Source organism: Bos indicus, chromosome 23, assembly GCF_029378745.1.
Source record: "Bos indicus isolate NIAB-ARS_2022 breed Sahiwal x Tharparkar chromosome 23, NIAB-ARS_B.indTharparkar_mat_pri_1.0, whole genome shotgun sequence".
Lineage (NCBI taxonomy): Eukaryota > Metazoa > Chordata > Mammalia > Artiodactyla > Bovidae > Bos > Bos indicus.
The window spans coordinates 13,705,168-13,727,402 of NC_091782.1; the positions used below are offsets into that span (position 1 = coordinate 13,705,168).

General features: G+C 41.0%; 1 protein-coding gene across 5 annotated transcripts in view; it reads right to left on the reverse strand.

Moving 5' to 3' along the window:
* BTBD9 (BTB domain containing 9) overlaps positions 1-22,235 on the reverse strand; it is a 414,263-nt gene that overhangs the window by 146,658 nt on the left and 245,370 nt on the right. For all 5 annotated transcript variants that reach the window (XM_070777439.1, XM_019985625.2, XM_070777438.1 and 2 more), the window contains one exon: positions 3,801-3,910. In XM_070777439.1, coding sequence (XP_070633540.1) covers positions 3,801-3,910 — 110 coding nt within the window. The remainder of the gene's footprint in view (positions 1-3,800; positions 3,911-22,235) is intronic.

The following is a 22,235-nucleotide window of genomic DNA, read 5'->3' on the forward strand; positions in this document are numbered from 1 at the left end:
ATGCTATCAACAAAAATGTGAAAAAAACCCTTTGGTGGAAAAGGAAGACTAAAATCTTACAAAGCTGGTATGGTTATTTTTATTCATGTTTCTCCTAACATCATTATACATTTTAAATAATAACATTAAATCTAATTTTAAAAGACACAGTTCAGTTCAGTCGCTTAGTCATATCCGACTCTTTGCGACCCCATGAACCGCAATATACCAGGCCTCCCTGTCCATCCCAACTCCTGGAGTCCACCTAAACCCATGTCCATTGAGTCAGTGATGCCATCCAAACATCTCATCCTCTGTCGTCCCCTTCTCCTCCTGCCCTCAATCTTTCCCAGCATCAGGGTCTTTTCAAATGAGTCAGCTCTTTGCATAAGGTGGCCAAAGTGTTGGAGTTTCAGCTTCAACATCAGTCCTTCCAATGAACGCCCAGGACTGATCTCCTAAATGGACTGGTTGGATCTCCTTGCAGTCCAAGGGACTCTCAAGAGTCTTCTCCAACACCACAGTTCAAAAGCATCAATTCTTCTGCACTCAGCTTTTGTTATGGTCCAACTCTCACATCCATACATGACTACTGGAAAAACTATAGCCTTGACTAGACGGACCTTTGTTGACAAAGCAATGTCTCTGACACAAGTATTTTTTAAAGTAATTTAGGAGAATATTGGACTTCCCAGGTAGTGCTAGTTGGTAAAGAAATCTGACTGCCAGTGCAGGAGACACAAGAGACATGGGTTCTATCCCTGGGTCAGGAAAATCCCCTTGAGAAGGAAGTGGCAACCCACTCCAGTATTCTTTACTGGAAAAGTCCATGGACAGAGGAGCCTGGTGGGCTACAGTCCATGGTGTCACAAACAGTCAGACACGACTGAGCACACTCAGCAGCAGGAGAATACCACTCTAATGAGAGTAGCCTGAGCTATGAAACAAAGGCCAGGAAATATGATAGAAATTCTGAATCTTGAAATGTAAGGGTACAGCTGCTACTGCTAAGTCACTTCAGTCATGTCTGACTCTGTGCGACCCCATAGATGACAGCCCACCAGGCTCCCCTGTCCCTGGGATTCTCCAGGCAAGAACACTGAAGTGGGTTGCCATTTCCTTCTCCAATGCATGAAAGTGAAAAGTAAAGTGAAGTCGCTCAGTCGTGTCCCACTCTTAGCAACCCCATGGACTGCAGCCCACCAGGCTCCTTTGTCCATGGGATTTTCCAGGTAAGAGTACCAGAGTGGGGTGCCATTGCCTTCTCCTAGATACCACTAGTTATTCATGATGACATTATTGTAGTTTTATATTTTCCCCTATGAAAACCTGGCATTGGATCAGTGGTTCTCAAGGGAGAACAGCATATCTCATAGGATAGAAGGAGCAGTAGGCAACTACAATTTAAAAATAATTCCAGGTGATTCTTACATACACTGTGGCCTCACTAAAGGACCACTTCTTTCTTGGAGGTCCCTGTAGAATGGCTGTGGCTGAGACCTGTGTGCAGCTAAAACGCACCTGATCACCAACATGGAAAGCTGGCCATTGCTGTTTCAAATGCCCCTGTAAATTTGGCACAGCTGCCATGCCAGAAAAAGGATAATGAAATCACCCTACATGCTCTCATGACTTAAACCAGCTCCCTGTCTGCCCAGCACGGGGGCAACTTAGAGCCATGAAGACAGTAAAAGCAGAGCCAGCGGGGACCCCACTGCAGGCCATCTGCCGACAAGCACACACACCAACCTGCCGGCCTGCACCGCTGCTCCTATTTGGAGGAGGGACGACAGGCAAGTGACTGCAGTGCTCTTGGCAGTCAATGTGAGCATCTTAGAAGAGGGCTTGAAAAAAGTGTCTGACCAGACACCAGAAATACTTGTAGCCTCTCTACAGTCTTCTTTTATCCCTTGACATGTCTGAGACTATTATGGCTTCTGATAATGTTGACTAACTCAGTTTGGACAAAACAGAGAGACCAACAGCAGCATCCCTCACTACAAATGATTCTGAGTTTCATTCCTGCAGTGGCCTTTCATGCCAGATAGATTTGTTTCTTCGATAATTACAGTGCCTACAAACCTGTTCTTCATCCACTAAGAAGGGAAAGGGGCCTTATATACAACATGCTCAAAATGCAGTCTACCAGGCTGAAGTGAGTAGCCAGATGCTCTACACCTCCTATGGTTGCAAAGGTGGTTTGGTTCCTAATAAGATCCTTCTCAGTAAGGATGCTCTTAACTATACAATCACATGCACAGTCAGGTCTGGTCTAGAAAACAACATGGGCAGCAAGTAAAAAGGAATAGCCTTTCCAAAACACTCCATCATCACAATTCTATGCCCCCTCACAGAATTAAAAGCCTTGATAATATCAGGTAATGCCCACTGTTAACTTTCAAATGGTTTCAAAGTCACAAAGAGGCAGGATGGGGAACACATGTATACCCATGGCTGATTCATGTGAATGTATGGCAAAAACCACAATATTGTAAAGTAATTAGCCTCCAATTAAAATTTTTAAAAATTCCAAAAAAAAAGTCACAAGGCTTATCAACATTTATATTTAATACTAAAAACTACACCCATTGCAAAGTCAAAACCAAACTGTTTTAGTTGAGCTCTAAAACTTTTCTATACACTGGAATAATTTCTACTCTTGCTACTTTATTAGTATTACTGTCTCAAATTTCCCTAAAGGATTATGTTTAGTAAACAAAAAGTGTTATGAAAATTTAGACTTTTGACCATTCATAGAATTAGTAAACATTTCTAAGCTACCCTCATCTTTCTCATTCTAGTTTTCACCATGTTTTTAGGACATTGTCAATATGTTCTGTGTCCCAGCATGAACAGGACTTGGGTAGGAGATGAGAAATGAGTCCCTTTGTAAAGGTCAAGAACTACTTTAGGTATACCAAGGCATGGGTATCTTATCCCTTCACTTGAACATAAGAGAGCTCCTTTTCCAAGAAAGCTGCAGTAAAGGTGCAGATTCAAGGATCTAGTTAGTTACAAAACATGATCTTGGTAGGAAATGAGCAAAAACCTGTAGGCATGGATTAAAGAAGAATAATCAGCCTACACAGAAAAAGCCACTCACGGTATCATAATGTTAAGGGCTGAGACAGCCAGACTAAACATGACCTAAAACAAAAGCAAAAACAAAGCACAACAGAAAACAACCAAACAACTAAATGAAATTTAAAATGTCCTTTCCAAAGATTAGCCAGGCTGAACTGGTCACAAGATAATCTTCATTACGGTACTTTAGTTACTTTGGTCTTATTTTAATTACATGCAGTCATTTTCTTGAGGTGAACTTGACAAAGAAGGGCAAATAGGGACTGCTGTGTCTATGAAAAGGAGATATTCTCATAGCTGAGCACACTGTTCATATCAAATCAAAGGCCAAAATACCTGCACAGCCTTGGAAAGTAGGAGCACTGGATCAATATTATACTGACTTCCTCCCTGATCTTACCCACCATTAAATATAGAAAAGCCTCTTGGTACAGGAGGCTGTGCCCGACTATCACAACCATTCCCCACGGAGCAAATCTGAATGAATCACTAGAACATTTCCAATTCTGAACTACTAGTATAATATTTACACTCTTTTAAGTTTACTAGAATTATTATTTTGACTACTTCTAAAAATATAAGCCCTTTCTATGTCACTCAGCCAGAAGGCATTTAAGTTAACCAGAGCTCTTAGTCAAAGCTGATTAACAGGTGAATTAAGATGAGTTAATGGAATAACAAAATATTTGAAGATAACATAGCTATGTGATACATAAAAATGTAATTGTAACACTTACCTATCAGCCCCTTCTCCAGAGTGAAGGTTTTGTTTGTAAACATACATTCAAAAGCCACAATGTGAAAAATCTTATTCACTGTGTTGTGAGTCCCAACTATTCGAATATACCTGGGGGTAAAAAGAGGAGAAAATCTGTTGAAGAAAATGAGCTTCCATCATAACAAATCCAAGGATAAGAGAAAAAGATATACTACGTAAACATACAGTCTACCAGAGCACGGACTGAGAGAGACTCTGAACAGGCTTCAGACCCTGTACCTGCTCCTTGGGGTTAGCTCCAACTGAGTCTAGAAAAATTACAGCAGAATTAGGGAGGTACCACTTTCCAGAGAATGAAGTAGAACTTAGACATGGTTTACCTAGAAAATCAAACCAGGGGCTGTTCAGCTCAACTCCCAAATGTCAGCACAATTATACATCCATGAGACACTGACACTGGAGAATAACAGCTTCTATCCTTACCTCGTGGTTAGGAACGTGCCTGTGCACAGGTGCACGAACACACACAAAATCAAATACTTTCCAACTCAATGAAAGGTTTCACCCATTGGATGAAATGCATGAAATCAATACTGCTTTCTCATTTAGAGTAAAAAAAAAAAAAATCCATAGACACTACTGAAAACCACTCACAGTTTCTTGTATTTTAATGTTGCTCCTAAATTCTCATTAGGATGTGAACCCTATATTTTTACGCCAGTCCCCAACTTGACTGCTAGGATGCCGTCTCCGGGCCAGAGGAAGTGATGTGCGGAGGTGAGCCAGCCTGCTCTGCAGCCTCCCTCCTGGCCGCAGGGAGCTGGCATCTGCACACAGTGCAGAGTTTCATGGGGCAGGTCTTGAGCATCTCAGCCTATTCACCCTCTGGATCTCCCTGGAGGCTTCACCTTTGACAAACAAGCATTAATATTGGAGCAACTTGCCCCTTTCATTCTCCAAAGGGACCTGACAGTTCACAGGTTAACGAACAGACAAACGGACTCTTCTGAGTGTCACTCAATTCCACGGGGAACGTATTGTGCTACACACATCCTGGAATTCTAAAGAAGAGCAAGGCAAAAAATAACAGATGAACTGATAACGCTCTCCCAAATTATGAACTATGTGCTCTGAAGGATGCAGCGTATTAAGCGTATTAAACGAACAGATTTCAATTAGCAGATGACAGACTGGGCAAGGTTTTAGTAATATCTTCCCTCCGCTGTGTAAAACAACCTTCCATTTAGATGATGTAATTTTACTTCTGAGTTAATCGCTATTCACTAATTTGGTAATTTCCTTACATTTCTCATCCCTCCAAGTTAACTGTATAATGTAAATGGCAATTTTAAAAAAATTCACATTATAGAGGCTATATTTGGGGGTTCTGTATCATGAGCTATTTTCTCTCCTGTTTCTTCAAGCCTGAATCTCACCGCAATCCCTGTGCACCTCATTTAGCCATCTGCTCCTTGACATGAGCTGATCGCTCATCTTCATAACCAATAGTAATGCCCTCTCCTGGACTGGCTGCTCTGTGTTCCCATCCCCGCTGCAGGGAGACACCATTCTTCCTGTGTGGAGAGTCAGGGCAACTGCTGTGCTCACCATCGCCCTCTGGGTAAGCAGGAGGTTGGCTATGATCTGTTCTCTCCAGCCTTCAGGGCAGACAGAAGGTGTTGACTTTACTGGGTTTGGGTAGGTGGATGGGGTTCACTTAAAATAAGTCCTAAATGGTCTGAGTAGAACAGATTGTGTTGTTCTTTACTGCTGGCAGCAACAATCTCTCTGGGCTTTCTGGAATGGAAGGGGTGTGTTAAGCCTGGCACCTTGGCCTGAATCTAATTTTATCCATTTCCTTAAACCCACAGGAACTCAACAAGCATAGCATTTTCAACCGCACATGGTCGTGACAGTGAGTGCTGCTATTTGCAACCTTGGAGGGAATGTGGTTTGGTGGAATTTGATCAGATCATTTTCCTGTTCTCTAGGTCAAATCTTTCAAAGGAGAGATAGCTTTCCAAATACTGAGGAGATAGAGGAGCAAGGGAGGGACTAATAGGGCCTTCCCCCAGTGGCAGTTCTTAAGGTTAACAGTTCAGGCTGACCTAAGGGGATGCACTAATGTTCCCTCCCTCTCTTTCTTTTTAAAACATTATATGGAATCAGCCTCCAAGTTTAGGTAACAGTCATTTCCCAAATTTTACCCTGGTGTAAATATCAGGAATGGGAGAAATTAAAGAACTTTCCCCTCTCTCATCCCCTGATTATAGGAAACTGAAAATAAAAAACTGTACTGGAATATATTTTACAGCCTTAATGATAGTGTTTGTGATAACTAATAAGATAATATATATGATTGCAAAAGCATTGAGAGATGCCTCCAGATAAAAAAAGTTCTGTATAAATGAAGATAATGTTATCTCTGCTGCATAATCCTGAGGTCAAATTAGCAATTCACCACTGTACATCACACTTCTTGATTAGCCTGTTATATGTAATGCTCCTAACAAGTTTAATTATTCTAGTTCTACAATACTCTCTAAGTCTCCATAAAATTATAGCCTAATTTACAAAAGTGGCATAAAGTCCTTACTCAAATACACATTAAAAAATGGTAACAAAGTCACAGCAAAGAAGCCATGCTCCTTTTCTCCAGCAAAGAATCGTTTAGCCAAGGACTCTGTCCTTCACCGAAGATCTCGACTAGAAATAGAAAACAGGCTTAACTAATCCCCCAACTTCAGTGACTGGTAGGGCATCCTGGAGCTCTCCATTAAGAACTCAGGGGCCCTGTCCAGCTCAGGGGAAAGCGTGCCCTGATCCAGGAGCAATGTCCAGAGGGAGAAGGAGGAAGCACCATCAAGGTACCATCCTCGATCACAAGCAGATTTTCTTAGTGAGGCTCACAATGGAACATCCTGCAGGCAGCAGTAACCACTATCCAAGCTATTGAAAACCCAAGGGCTGGGGATGGGAGAGATAGAGTCCTCTCTACCTTTTTTTTTTTTTTTAAAAACAAAACTTGCTTCTGGGTCATGACACCTAACAAGAAGAAGTAGATCCTACATTTTCTTTGTCACAAAAGATTTTGAGTAAAAGGTAAAACTTAAGCTTAATTTTCTTCTTTCAACATCATCTCTCCAATGCATACTCAGACTCTGATCTAACCTGATGATAAGGGCAGTGGCAGCTAGTGACTTCATCAGTGTGCAGAAAGGAGAGCTGCTGAAAAATACGACAGCTATCCTTTGTTCTCTCTGAGGTCCTCAACAGCAGCTCAGACAGTTGGAAGATAATTAAAACTTAAACAGGGACGAGGAAGGCAGATATGCAACAGATTGGCCCTTTCTGATGGAGATGAATGCCGTCCACACGAACTCTGGTGCAACAGTCTGTTTCCAACGGTCTCCTCTCTTCCCTCTGTTAGCTGTCTTCTAGTCCTGCTCACAACGCCTGGGGCCTCAACAGTTCCAAACAGGATGTTTCAGTGCAGAAGTTTCTAGGAGCTATAATATTGTGGGTGAAAAGAGATTCTTCTTTGATAAAATTAAACCTAAACCCCCCATGGATAGCACTCTAAAACTGAGAAGCACTAGAGTTTTAAAGTACTAGCTTTAGTGTCTAACAGAACCAGGTTTGTCGCCCAGCTCCATCACTTAATTAGCTGTGTCGCTATGGGAAAAAAAGCTTTAAACCTTTTGAATCACAGTTTCCTTCTCTATAAAATGGATCAATAAACAAATCTTATATGATATTTAAATGAGATAAGTAGTTAAAGTATCTAGTGCAGGGTGTGGCAGAGTACAGTATCATTAAACAGAAATGCAAAGAGTAGATCCTTGGAAGCAGAATTTCTTTTGGACTTAGAGACTGTTGGGTGTCTGGGAGTGCATTCCTAACTACAGGTGTTAAAGTGGTGCATCCAGGCCCAAAGATGGACCTCAAGAGCACAGGCCAGGACTAGTCGTCCCTTTAGGGCCCCACAGTATAGGTGTTATGGTCCATGGCGAGAATCTGCATTCCAAATGCAGATTACCTGCCTCTATGTCACTTCCTGCTTTAAGCCCCTAGTCTTTAGAAAAGTCTCTTTTAAACGTTCTTGACCTAAGTAAGCTCTGCATAAAGAAACAAGGGAAGAATCTTTTGCCCATATTTGGTCCAGCTACCTGTGCCTACAGAAGAGTTTCTTTTTTTGTGCAAACTCTGGAAGTTTGGGGTTTTAATTTACCAAGAAAAATAGCACTTCTTACAAAGAGACACCATAATACTGTGACCTAGAAAATTTTTCCCTTGGAGATTTCATTGTATTCCCAGCCTGTTTTGGGGAGGTACTACAAACTCCTATTCTTAATCTTCTTTCCATCATTTCTTGTCAGGATGCTACAATATTTCATTTCTAAGCCACAAACAACACATCTTTAACAAACTGAATACACAAAGCAGCAACTTGCACCCCTCACTTTAAACCCATTGGAATCCTCGAGTCTTTGTTTCTTTAGTCTTTAGCCTACTTGTGGTTACAGTTTATCCTTAACCTTTGCCTCTAGTTACATGATCACCTAACTTCTGAACTGAGCAGATTCTACTACAAGATAAGATTGAATTCAGCAAAAAATATTTAAATGAGCTCTCAAGGGATAAACTAAAGCCAAAATCCATCAGAATTTTATTCTCTTGTAAACAAAACTTTCTTCTCAAATTGAACTTTATATTCTTGGGTTAAACAAAGACTCTGGAGAAAACTAGAGGTAGCCTAAGGCTGGGATCCCTAACAACACAAGAAGGAACCCCTAACATTTTGGCTCTTCCTCTGAGGTGCCCATGGAGAATTCTGCAGAAGACTGTCCTTTGCTGTGGCCAGAAAGACGACAAGAACTTTAACTACAGCATTTTCTAGGGACTCAGGACCATGTGGGTTTGGAATTCACCATTTCCACAATTTCCCATTTGACCTTTCCTTGCAAGGAGATATGAAGAATGTATATAAATAATTCTCCAGCCCAAGAAGCTGGTAACATCTGTGGGTTTCCCCAGGATGATATTTTCTTCTAGTTCTAGGTACAGTGTTAACGCTCTTCTAATCAAACCCAGATTGGAGGGGAAAGTGACTTCAGGTCTTGTTGCTAAGGCAGCAAGTGGAAAACAGTTTACTGCCAGAATGACAAAAAGCTTCTAGGAAAAGCATGTTGCAACAGAACAGATTTGCTACTGTTAGAAAACCTGCCCTCTGGCTGATCTGTGGAGCTATAGATTCTCCTCCACTGACTTCAGCAAAGGGTCCCAGCAGCATTTGCTTATATGAGAGAGGAAGACTTATTGAAAGGTTAAGCACTCTGCAGAGTTAGCCTAAGCAGAGGCTACTGTCTTGGAGAACAGCCCTGAAACTGTCTGACCATTAGCCCTGCAGAGGGAGCAGTTATGTTCTAGCAACTCCACTACTCAACCTGAAGGGCAAACAAAACAAGAAGTCATTTTGTTTCCAGAGAAAATTGATGCTTTATAGAATCTAGCATGCAGAGCGGATAAGACTGGTAAATAACTACTAACACATCATAACCCAGTGTAACCCAAAACAGAAAGTCATTTCAACATCAGAGATAAATATTTAAGCATTGTTTTTCATTTGGGGGAAATGTGCACTTTGAACAGTAGGCTTTTTCCCCATCTCTGCATATGTAGAACCTAAAACCTGCCATAATGCCTTCAATCTATGAAAACATACTTGAAATTAATATCACAAAAGAACTATAATATTTATTTACATAAATCATATGAAAATGATATAATATGTAAATTTGCTTAATTCGTTTCTACTTGCACATTTACCAGTTAATAGCCCCTGTAGGTATACTGGGTAAATCTGCTATTGATCAAGATTTAACAAACACTTACTAGATACAAGAAATTCTGCTAAACACTGTTTGAAATGGACCAGAAAGACAGGACATAAACCTTCATCGGGAGAAGTTCATAGTACAGTTTAGAAGGTAAGACTAAGACCCATCAAACTGTATGATTTTTGACAGGATTAAGCCGAAAGAATGACCTACTTGCTAGTAGGTCACTAGCTTCACAATGCATTAGAAAGAAAATCGGAGGCAAGTTCCTTAATTTCTCCCAGTCTCAGGCTCCATATTGGTAGCAATGGTAAGTAGAAAGACATAAGAGCTGCTGACCTATTCACGCATGGTAGCCTAATCTTAAAATAGCTAATTTAGCAGCATGAACTCTAAAAGTCCTCCCTGCAAACAAAACAAACATAGCTAAAAGAGAAATAATCCCTTCCCCGCAACCCACACACACAACCACTGTCTTAGCCAACAAATATCAATATTAACCGAGCATGCGTCAGCTACTCCTGCTGGGTGCTGGGATATGGGATTGGATACTACAGGTAAAATCTATTCCCCATGGAATTTACATTTCAGGTCAGGAGACAGACAACAAATTTAAAAAATCAAATAATTAGCCACTGGTTGGTAAGTGATCTATTGATATTGAGCATACAACTTCATAGACAAACTTGCTAAACTGGAAGGATAAACAGTTATATTAACAAAAACCTTTCCCTCCAGGAATAAAAGAAGAGTCAAAAGGGAAGGTGTGACTAGCTCTGCCTGAGAACATGGATATACTGTAAATGAGTGTATTGTACATATTTAGCAGGATATAGGCAAACATCTAATTAAGTAGATTTCTTAGGAACTAGAAAGAGGAACTGATTTGAATTCCATGGGAAGAAATGCCTTACTTATTTCATGGCTTAGTTTTCTTTTTATTGCTTTGTTTCCCCCCAGAGAATTAGATCTGCAAATTTTCAAGGGATTACAGAAAGACAAGATGGCAAGTGAAAGATATAAAACAAAAAGTGGATGAGAGAGAGAGGTATGGAGGGAAGAAGAAGGGAGAAAGAGAAAAGAAGGGTGAAGGGAGGAGCAAGTGGAGGGAGGGCAAGGGGAGAGAAAGATCGTGAATATGCATAAACCAACCCCTTCTCTGTCTCTGCTATGTGCCACTGTGAACAAATTCTCATATGGGAATACTGCTAACCAATTTTACTACTCAATGAAACATCTGAAACCAATACAAAGCATATTTTAAGAAATAGAACCGAATTACCAAAAGTTCAATATTTGCATTTTTTCATTAACTTTTCTCTTAGACCAAGATGCTGGGAGCAGGAGAGAGAATTTCACCAGTTTTATCTTTAAAATGGCTGCATTATCTTTTTCAGTTTATCCAGTAGGCTGTGCATTGCCATGAATGTAGACAAATGAGTCTAATGGAATTGTGCACTAGAGAAAAAGTAGAAGAAAATTAAATTTGTTAGTTTCCCTATGAATGTGCAAGAACTCATTTGGTGGCTATGACCTGTAGCAAGCCTGCTTTAGGATCATGATGGGTAAGGGAAGTTTCTCTTTTTTAAACCTAAGACTACGGTGGGGACTACACTTACTGTAACTTATAATTTGAAGGGCTGGAGGAGCCTGTTCTTTTTTTCCTTTTAGAGTAGAAGATTAAATACAGAAGGACGAGAGGCAAACAGAAAAAGAATTTACTTTTCCCAGAGGAAAAATCTAAGAATCCTTCTAAGAATGTAAACATCTGACATACTAAGAAATAAGACAGGAATTGCCTAAGACAGTCAGAATGATGGAAGTAAAAACTGAGCCCCAGGTCAAGAGAATAATTAAAGAGAGCACAGGGAGTAAGGAAGGCACAGATCTTCACTCCAGACCCCTGAGAAACCAGCACTGGAATTAGAGCAAAAGTTGCCAGCTTCAGAACTCATCCCATATGCTAGGCCTTGCATGCATTATTTCCATTCACGGAAAACTCATACCCTACACACTTACACAGTCAGGCTGGAGGTTTCAAAGCTCAACAGAACACACATGCATCAAAGCCTCTGTATTCTTTATGAGCTATGCAAAGAAACCTGTGTTCCAGGCAATAACAGGTATTAACAGAGAACTAACTGAAATGTATTTGGAGAAAACAAGCTCAACCCAGAAAAGCCACACACTTGCCACCTACTATTCCCACACTGCTTCGATGCTCACAGAAAATTTCAGGGACCCTCCTTTGCCCTTTGGGAAATTCTGGACCTTTACCTAGAGAATCAATCAGGGAAAGGAAAAAAAAAAAAGATCCACAGATTTACATAATCCAGGTATCAGTACAACTACATACAAAGCTAACAATCAGAAGCAGAGCAGTCAAAGTAAACAAAAATAATATGACAGAAAACTTTGAAAAGACCACTCACACCAACAGCACAGGAAAAGCGAATAATAGGAGACAGAGAAGCACCCTTGTCCTGGGCACCAAAACTGGTGTGGTATGTTGTCTCAGGGTTTGTTAAAGCCAGAACTGTATGGTTGATTACACTGTAGAAGCCTGTACACTCCAGCTTCCAAATAGCATGAAAGAATACTAATGGTAGCACTAAGAGATTTTTGTTGTTAAAATCTGCAACGTGTTAGAACTTTAACACAAGCAGAACAGAAAACAAAAGAGCAAGATGCTCCAAGTGGTGCTACTGGTGAACTGCAGAGCCTGCCGCCTGTCATAGGGGCTGGCAGACATGGGACACCTTCAAAGCTAATGATTTGCCCAGTCATTTTAAAAGACATTTTCCTGTACTCATCATGCCTTTTGTGTTAGGAGTCCTATCCACTGATGAAGTTTTGAAGCCTGTCCCAAACCATACTTCTACTGGATTAGCAAGCAGGTTGGGAAGCGGAGTAGTTTGGCAAGGATTTTTTTTTCTCCCTCCCCAAAGCTTCTTAAGAGTTCAACCATTCATGACCTAGAATTTACTGGTACAGCATTAGTGTTAAGTCCATGATCAGAAAGAAAATGTCAATCTTTACACTTGGCTCAGAAGTTCAAGGAAAGAAAAACTTACGAGTGAAATGCACGTAAGGTAAAAGTGCACTTTGTAAGAAAGGATTTATTTTTTAACAGACAAGAGGATTCTATTATATGACTAAAGTCACTGCTACTGCTGTGGTGTTTGGAATTCTCATTAAAATAAAACAAAACTGGCTTAACTGTTTCTTTTCAATTTTTAAAAGAAATTTTTACCCATCAGTTCAGTTCAGTCACTCAGTTGTGTCCAACTCTGCGATCCCATGGACTACAGCATGCCCAGCTTCCCTGTCAATCACCAACTCCCAGAGCTTACTCAAACTCATGTCCATTGAGTTGGTGATGTCATCCAACCATCTCATCCTCTGTCGTTTCCTTCTTCTCCTGCCTTCAACCGTTCCCAGCATCAGGGTCTTTTCAAATGATTCAGTTCTTCGCATCAGGTGGCCAAAGTATTGCAGTTTCAGCTTCAGTCCTTCCAATGAATATTCAGGACTGATTTCCTTTAGGATGGACGGGTTGGATCTCCTTACAGTCCAAGGGACTTCTCCAACACCAAGAGTCTTCTCCAACACCACAGTTCAAAAGGATCAATTCTGCGCTCAGCTTTCTTTATACTCCAACTCTCACATCCATACATGACTACTGGAAAAACCATAGCTTTGACTAGACAGACCTTTGTTGGCAGAGTAATGTCTCTGCTTTTTAATATGCTGTCTAGGTTGGTCAGAGCTTTTCTTGCAAAGAGCAAATGTCTTTTAATTTCATGGCTGCAGTCACCATCTGCAGTGATTTTGGAGCCCCCCCAGAATAAAGCATGAAGTGATGGGACCAGATGCCATGATCTTAGTTTTCTGAATGTTGAGCTTCAAGCCAACTTTTTCACTCTCCTCTTTCACTTTCATCAAGAGGCTCTTTAGTTCTTCTTTGCTTTCTGCCATAAGGATGGTGTCATCTGCGTATCTGAGGTTATTGATATTTCTCCTGGCAATCTTGATTCCAGCTTGTGCTTCTTCCAGCCCAGTGTTTCTCATGATGTATTCTGCATATAAGCTAAATAAGCAGGGTAACAATATACAGCCTTGACATACTCCTTTCCCAATTTGGAACCAGTCTGTTGTTCCATGTTCAGTTCTGTTGTTTTTTGACCTGCATACAGATTTATCAGGAGGCAGGTCAGGTGGTCTGGTATTCCCATCCCTTTAAGAATTTTCCATAGTTAGTTGTGATCCACACAGTCAAAGGCTTTGGTGTAGTCTAATAAAGCAGAAGTAGATGTTTTTCTGGAACTCTCGTGCTTTTTCAAAGATCCAGAGGATGTTGCCAAGTTGATCTCTGGTTCCTCTGCCTTTTCTAAATCCAGCTTGTACATCTGGAAGTTCACAGTTCACACACTGTTGAAGCCTGGCTTGGAGAATTTTGAGCATTACTTTGCTAGCATGTGAGATGTGTGCAATTGTGCAGTAGTTTGAACATTCTTTGGCATTGCCTTTCTTTGGGATTGGAATGAAAACTGACCTTTTCCAGTCCTGTGGCCACTGCTGAGTCTTCCAAATTTGCTGGCATACTGAGTGCAGCACTTTCACAGCATCATCTTTTAGGATTGAAATAGCTCAGCCAAAATAAAAAAATTGTAGATATTCTCTGCTTCCCTAACATGATGAAATTTCATGATGCCTTAGTATGGGTCTATCATCTTCAACTGGGTCGGGTACTCAGAAGGCCTTCACAATCTGGAAATCCATGTACTTCAGTTTCGGTAAATATTCTTAAATTATTGACTTTTTCCCCTGAATTTTTTAAAATCTCTCTTTATGAAACTCCTAGTTTTGAATATTGGACCTCCTTATCTTTACCTGTACTTTTATACTTCCTCTGTTTATCTTTTTTTTTTATTATTTTTTAATCTCCATATAAGTCTACCTTTTGTTCTAATGTAAACATTTCATTCCTGGGTATATATTTGAAAAAAGTGAAAACACTAATTTGAAAAGATACATGCACCCCAATGTTCACAGAACCATCACGTACAATTGCCAAGACACAGAAGCAACCTAAGTGTCCATCAACAGATGAGTGAATAACGAAAACATGATACATATACAGACACATCATAAAATGGAATACTACTTAGTCACAAAAAAGAATGTAAATTTCCTATTTGTGACAACATGGATGGAGTTGGAGGGTACTATGCTGAGTGAAGTCAGAGGAAGACAAATACTATATGATATCACTTACATGTAGAATCTAAAAAGCAACAATAAACTAGTCAATCTAAAGAAACAGAAAGAGACTCACAGTATCAAGAACAAACTAGTAGTTACCAGCGGGAAGAGAGAGGGAGTGAGGGGCAAGATAGAGGTAGGGAATTAAGTGGTACAAACTATGTATAAAATAAATAAGCTACAAGGATATATTGTACAACACAGGGAATACAGCCAGTGTTTTATAATAACTATAGTTGGAATATAACTTTTAAAAATTGTGAATCAATTTTTGGACACTCAAAACTTATATTCTATATCAATAACTCCCCTTCATACACAAACTATATATAAATTCCTAACTTGGAGGGCAGGAATTAATACCTCCATTTTATGGTTAAAACTGAAATTTAGAGGACTTTAGTGCATTAATCAACTGAGTTGCTTATCCCACCAAGTAACATATTAGTTTATGGTTTCTTATTGGTGCCAAAACCCAGGAATCAGGGGAAGGAGTGCAATGTATTGAAAAAGGGTGCTTTTACTGGTCTGAAAAACATTCAGGTCAAATTAGTAAAACGTGAAAGGGAAATTGCTCAGTCGTGTCCAATTCTTTGAGACCCTATGACTGTAGCCTACCAGGCTCCTCCGTCCATGGAATTTTCCAGGCAAGAGTACTGGAGTGGGTTGCCATTTCCTTCTCCAGGGGATCTTCCTGACCCAGGGATTGAACCCAGGTCTCCCATATTGCAGGCAGACACTTTACCATCTGAGCCACCCCAGGCCAAATTAAAGGAATAGCAATTCACATAGTAAGAATCAGGTTGTATCAAGAAGTCAGTCAATATTTCAGAACAGGCACAGTTAACACTGGTAGTGATGGGGTCAGCAGTTATCAATGTGCTATGATGGGTGGGGAACCAAAGATCTTCCTGCCCAAAGAGGCTTCTTCGCCCATCCTTTCTGAAAAATCCTCCTAGAGTCATTTGTATTGTCATTGTCTCCAGGTGGATCGGAGGCCAAGCAGTATCCCAGGTGCTCTCTATACAGTTTGAGTTCTGCAGTCATTGAGTTTAGTAGACGTGGAGTCACTAAGAACTGGTTCCCTTGGTGCTCTTGTTGAATGCAGCCTTTCTTAGAACTGACCACGTGCACTAGCTCTGCTCTCTGTGAAGCATGAGGAGGTGACCACAGGAGGGTTTTAAATCATTTAAAGTAGGGCAGGAGGTGTCTGAAGCAAGGTCCTGGAGCAACACCCCGCTGTGTGCAGCAGAAGGTGAGCAGGACACGGTGGCTGTCTTTATCATTTTTTTTTTTTTTGTAATTTTGTTCTACTTTATGGGAGAGTTCCTCAGCTTTATCATTTGTGCACTCTACCAAGCTTTCCATTTCTGCTTTAATATTTTAAATTTCCAAATGTATTTCATATTTTTCAAATGCTCCTTTTTTATGGCTTCTTCTTGGTCTAAGATTGATAGATTTACTCTAATCTCTCTGAAGATAGCAATAATTTTTTAAACGTTTTCATCTCCCTGTATAGTGCTTTTCCTATTTGTTTTAGTCTTCATGTTTCTTATTAGTTTCCTCGAATGTCTGGTTGTCAAGGAGGTTGTCAGAAAGGAACCCAGACATATAAAAGGAAATTCTGAAGATATAGTTAGTTGCCTGAATGGGTCAACAGTCAGTAAAACCTCACTTTCACTTTCAGATTCTTTAGTTCTTCTCTCTTGGACTGATCGTTATTCTAGAAAGATGTTTCTAATCGTATGCATGGAAGATATGGGCTTGACTACCAGAGTTTCAGAGTGATGAAAAAGGAAAACATACTTGTCTGTGTGTGTGGCGGGGGAGGTATCACTGAGAGGTGGAGTCTAAGCCTCAGAGCACCTCAGCCTCCGACAGTATGATCCTTCTCACTTGTGTACGGTTTCCCAGTTTAGAGACCTTCTGTTTATCTTCATCAAAGAAAAAATGTCCAAAGTCAGAAAGAGAAAGACAATACTACATGATCTCAACTTATTTAAAAATATATTAGAATGATAGTTGCCAGGGGGTGGGAAATGAGAGAAAAGGGGAGATGTTGGTCAACTGGTACAAATTTCCAGTTATAAGTTCTGGGGATCTAATATACAGCATGGAGACTACAGCTAACAACTGTATTATATACTTGAAAGTTGCTAATAGACTAGATCTTAAGTGTTCTCACCATTAAAAAAAAAAAAAAAGATACTTCTCTGAGGTGATGGAAATGTTAAATAAACATATGGTAATCCTTTCACAACATATCTATGTCAAATCACCATGTTATGACCTAAATGGGAAAAGAACTTGAAGAAGAATAGATTCCATGTATGTGTATAACTGAATCACTTTGCTGTGTACCTGAAACAAACACAACATTGTTAGCCAACTATGTTGTTGTTGTTTAGCCGCTAAGTCATGTCCAACTCTTTGCAACCCCATGGACTGTAGCCCCATCAGGCTTCCCCGTCCATGGGATTCCCCGGGCAAGAATACTGGAGTGGGTGGCCCATTTCCTTCTCAAGGGGATCTTTCCAACCCAGGGATTGAACCTGCGTCTCTTGTTTGGCAGGCGGATTCTTTACCACTAAATCACCAGGGAAGCCCTAATGTAGCCCTATACTACAATGTAAAATAAAACGTTTTTTTTAAATCAGCATGTTATGTATCATCACGTTTAGCCTACACAAAGTTATATGTCAGTTTTATCTTAACAGAATTGGAAAAAAGAGAAGAAATAAATCTTCCAGTTTTCTATCAGAGTGGGAGAGAAGCAGTCAAAGTTGAATGAAATGGGGAAGAGAAGCCAGAGCTCTTAATTGTCCCATAAGCACACAGTTAACGAATTCTCCACATTTTAGCCCCTTCCTACCTACCTCCTTCATCATAGCTTCAAAGGTGCCTGGTGCCCCTAATTTCTAAGCCTCTGAGGCTTTAGTAGTTTAGGATTCAGTTTTCTTTTTTAATTTACATTATTTATTTATGGCTGTGCGGGGTTTTCTCCAGTTGTGGTGAGTGGGGGCTACTCGCCAGTTGCGGTGCACGGGCTTCTCGTTTCAGTGGCTTCTCTTGTTGCAGACCATGGGCTCCGGATGCTGAGGCTTCAGCAGTTGTGGCTCCTTGGCTCCAGAGCACAGGCTCAATAGTTGTGGCTCATAGGCTTAGCTGCTCCACGGCACATGGACTCTTCCCAGTCTGGAGATCAAAATCCCTGACTCCTACACCGGTAGGCAGACTCTTTACTGAGCCACCAGGGAAGCCCTGGACTCAGTTTTCTTGAGCCTGTTAAATCATTAACCAATCATTTATCTGCTTTACAGCTTCTTCCATGTTTTTAATCTCCTCGTCCCATTTTTTTTATCCTTGTAGATTAATACTTTAAAAATTTTCTTTACTCTCATTCTAGTAGAATCTTGTTCTGAAGGATGTGAGAATCAATGTGTGTTCATTCTGCCATCATTATCTGAAAGCTTAAGTATAATATTTTTCACCAAAGTGTGTCCATGCCTGTAATTATTCCTATAAGGATAGAGGTTTCAATCATGGATCTTTGCTGGACTTACTCACTGAGTCTGAGACCTTGGGTCTTCCAACCTGCTATGGCCACAAGGGTAAACCTTTAAATAGGTCTGGTACTTAGGACAATAACACAAGAGATAATAATCATTCTTCCTCATCTCCTTCCCTGTCTTCAGCCTGAGGGCTACAACTCTTTATTCTTATTCTTTCTTGTCTTGAAATAACATTGTCACCTTGTAGCTGCTCCTCCATCCCCTCCCCTTCCTTGTCCTATTCTTTCTACCACATCTTCAAATGGTTGCCTCAGATTATTTAGCTATTTTATCTTCTGAACTGGTTTTTCACTAATTAAATGTCCAAACAGGGATATGTCCAGACAGTCACATAAATTATCACCATTCTGCAGAAAGATTCAAATCAGTGAGTTATTGTGTTAGCCATAGTCTCCCTCTCTCAAAAAGAGGGGGGTGTTAATTCCCACTGAGTAAAAATAAAATAATTCCGTTCATCCTCACGCTGAAACAGCTGCACAGACAGTATTGGCTGCTCTGTTTATCTTAATAACTGTGGAAAAACACCATCTCCTCCCTTCCCACTCTCTCCAGAACAATCACCATGCTCCACATGCAGATGGGGTGATTAAGACTCTCTGGAGCAGAGACAGGCTTGTCTGGTGCTCTTCCTGCACATTCGTGCTGCACCCTTCCTCTGCTGCTGTCACAGGATCCAGTTGGTTCAGATAACAGCTGCTGCAGGGGACCTGATAGATTCAGCTGTGGGTCGCCGGGAGGCTCCCTAAAGTCCCAGCCCAGCCAGCTGAATCGAAGCAGAGCTGTGGGACGCAAGTGCCAAAGTAAGAGAAAGTACATACTGTATATCCTCTTTAATCCTTGCAGTTACTGCAGCAGAAGCAAAAGAAGAAGGGGCGGAAGAACAAAGCAATGCCTCACAGGAGTGGGGAGTGGGGCAGCCAAGAGTTCTAAACCAGACAACTGGAGCACAAGACGCAGGTGTGACAGGCGGAGAGCTTTCAACAAGGCGCCATTCAATTTACTGCTTATTCCAGGGAGTTCAAGAAAATTCTCAAGGTTTGGTTTGTTTTCATTCAGTGAGTTAGGATTTAAAGGTAATAGGAAATAATTTCCAACTGACTGTGAACCTTTTGTGAAGATAAGGAAAGTTAAGCACACAGGATGCCCAACCATCCCTGTTTGCCCAGGACTGTGCTGGATTTACTACTGAAAGTCTCACAGTCCAAGAAGCAGCTCAGTCTCAGGCAAACCAGGACGATGTTCACCCTCCACCACCAACAGCTATTTCCCCTTCCAGGACTTGTGTGAACCTGGGCTGCATTCATTTTCTGCTCAGCATTCTCCTTATCTTCCAGGGCCGCTTCTGCCACATACATGTTCTCCAGCCTCTATCACACACAGTCAAACAGACAAGGACATGAAAAGGCCATTGTGTGTTTGACTCTCAGTGGAAAAGAGAACCCTGTCATTCATTCAGAGTCCTCCTTTCTGGAGTCTCCATCAGAAGCACAAGTCTTCTAGCCACAGAGGTAGATCAAAATGATCATGGCAGAAACTGAAAACATGGCTCATCTCAGTGCCTGGAGAAACAGTGCATCCCTCAGTGTCTTTAAAATGCTAAACTCCAAAATGAAGGAAGCCAAAGAAAACTCAATTACACAGAGACTGATAATTCAGTGTGCAGATTACTCAGGCTTTCTTCTCTGCCCTCCCCTCCCTCTGGTCCCAGTCATTAGGCCATTTCACTGCTCATTAGCAGGGAGGAGGAGAAAGGAGCAGAGGGGGAAAGTCAAACTAGCTGATTTTTCTATTTATGAGCAGGTTTCTGAGGGAGGGTGTTCAAACTATTGGCTCCAGAGATTCTTTGGTAGGAAGAGAGGATGGGGAATTGGAGGCTATGGCACAGTCTATTGATTTTAATCATTTGGTCTCTCTTAATTTCCAAACAGAACAAATGGTTGCTCCTCTATTTTCACTGAAAAAGCTAGCAAAAGTATAAACGTTAGACAAAAAGAAAAAAAAAATACTAGTTAAGCCACTTAGGATCCCATCTTTAAAAAAAAGTCCTTTGATAAACACCAGAGACAACTGGTAATACTGCCAATTTACAAAATGAATATAATTGGATGATTATGTATTACATTTTAGAAACTTTACAGGCTACATTAAAGAAGTCCTTCAGTTCAGGTTAAACGTGAAATTCCAATTTGAGAAAGACACCAAAAAGAGCAATTCAGTTTTCAAAGTTAACTTCTCAAAGCCTCAGTTTCCTCATCCATAAAAGGCAAAGTGACATGACCTAACTTTGGGGAGTTAAATGATACATGTATTAAGCGCTTGGTCAGTACGTGACAAGGCACATACTAAGTGCTCAGTAATTGGCATAAAAGCTAGCGAATAGCAGTTACTCGCTTTTATGACTATATCTGACATCACTAATTTAGCAATGTTTTAAACTGAGGAACTATTATATGCTGAACACTGTGAACCACTAGATATGGAAATAAATATGAATAAATCAATTCCTAAAAGGCCCACTGTTTTAATGCAGATAAGTTAGTACAATATATATTAATAAATGCTATTTTACAAGCACTACACAAAATAGCATAACAGCACAAAGGAAGGCCACCTAATCCAGACTGGGAAGATCAGAGAAGGCTTCTTGGGCATGAGGGCTTCCCTGGTGGCTCAGTCAGTAAAGAATCACCTATCATGCAGGAGACCTCAGATGTGATGCTCAGTGCTGAAATATGAGTGGGGGATGTCAAGGAAAAAATGTGCATGGAAGAAAAATCCAGGGAGAAGAGTAGCATGCGCAAATGCAGGAATGCAACACCCAGGAAGTCTGGGAGGACTGTGGGCTAAGCAGTAGAACTGAGTCTAGACTGCACTTGGCTAGAACAGAAATTAAAAATGGAAGCACGGGACTTAGCTATGAAGAGTAAACAAGATGATGCTACAAGGATCTGTTTTACCCATTAGTAGGTGGAAGTTATCTGAACATGTTTAAAGACAAGTTGTAGGGTGGCACCCCACTCCGGTACTCTTGCCTGGAAAATCCCATAGACGGAGGAGCCTGGTAGGCTGCAGTCCGGGGGGTCGCTGAGGGTCGGACACGACTGAGCGACTTCACTTTCACTTTCATGCACTGGAGAAGGAAATGGCAACCCACTCCAGTGTTTTTGCCTGGAGAATCCCAGGGACGGGGGAGCCTGGTGGGCTGCTGTCTATGGGAGAATCCCAGGGACGGGGGAGCCTGGTGGGCTGCCATCTATGGGGTCGCATAGAGTCGGACACGACTGAAGCGACTTAGCAGCAGTAGCAGCAGCAGGGGAAAGAACTCTGTGGAGAGGGGTAAACGCTGCTCTTCCTACCAACCTACGGGTTGAATGGTTTCTGACTTAAGGGTATCACTTACCAGTTTCAGTAAGACAAGGTCTTCTTGGTACCTGTTTAAACACTGAGGGGGTTTGAATTGATGGTTCTCAACCCTGGCTGCCCATCAGAATCACCCAGGGAACTTAAAAATATATGGATGCCACCCTTAAAGAGTCTAATCAGAAAGAGGCAGAGATTTTAACACACACCTAAGGGTGGGAACCATTAGTCTAAATCATAACAAACACCTATAGTCATACATAAATAAAAACACATGTTTCAAGAGCAAGGGTTAATTACCTTGGGGTTAACACTGCTGCAGATTACTGCATTCCACTTCAGTGTACTGCCACTCATTTTTCTGGTTCCATCACTAGCTACTTCAACCAGATGCCCTATGTTGGACTCATGGTTTAT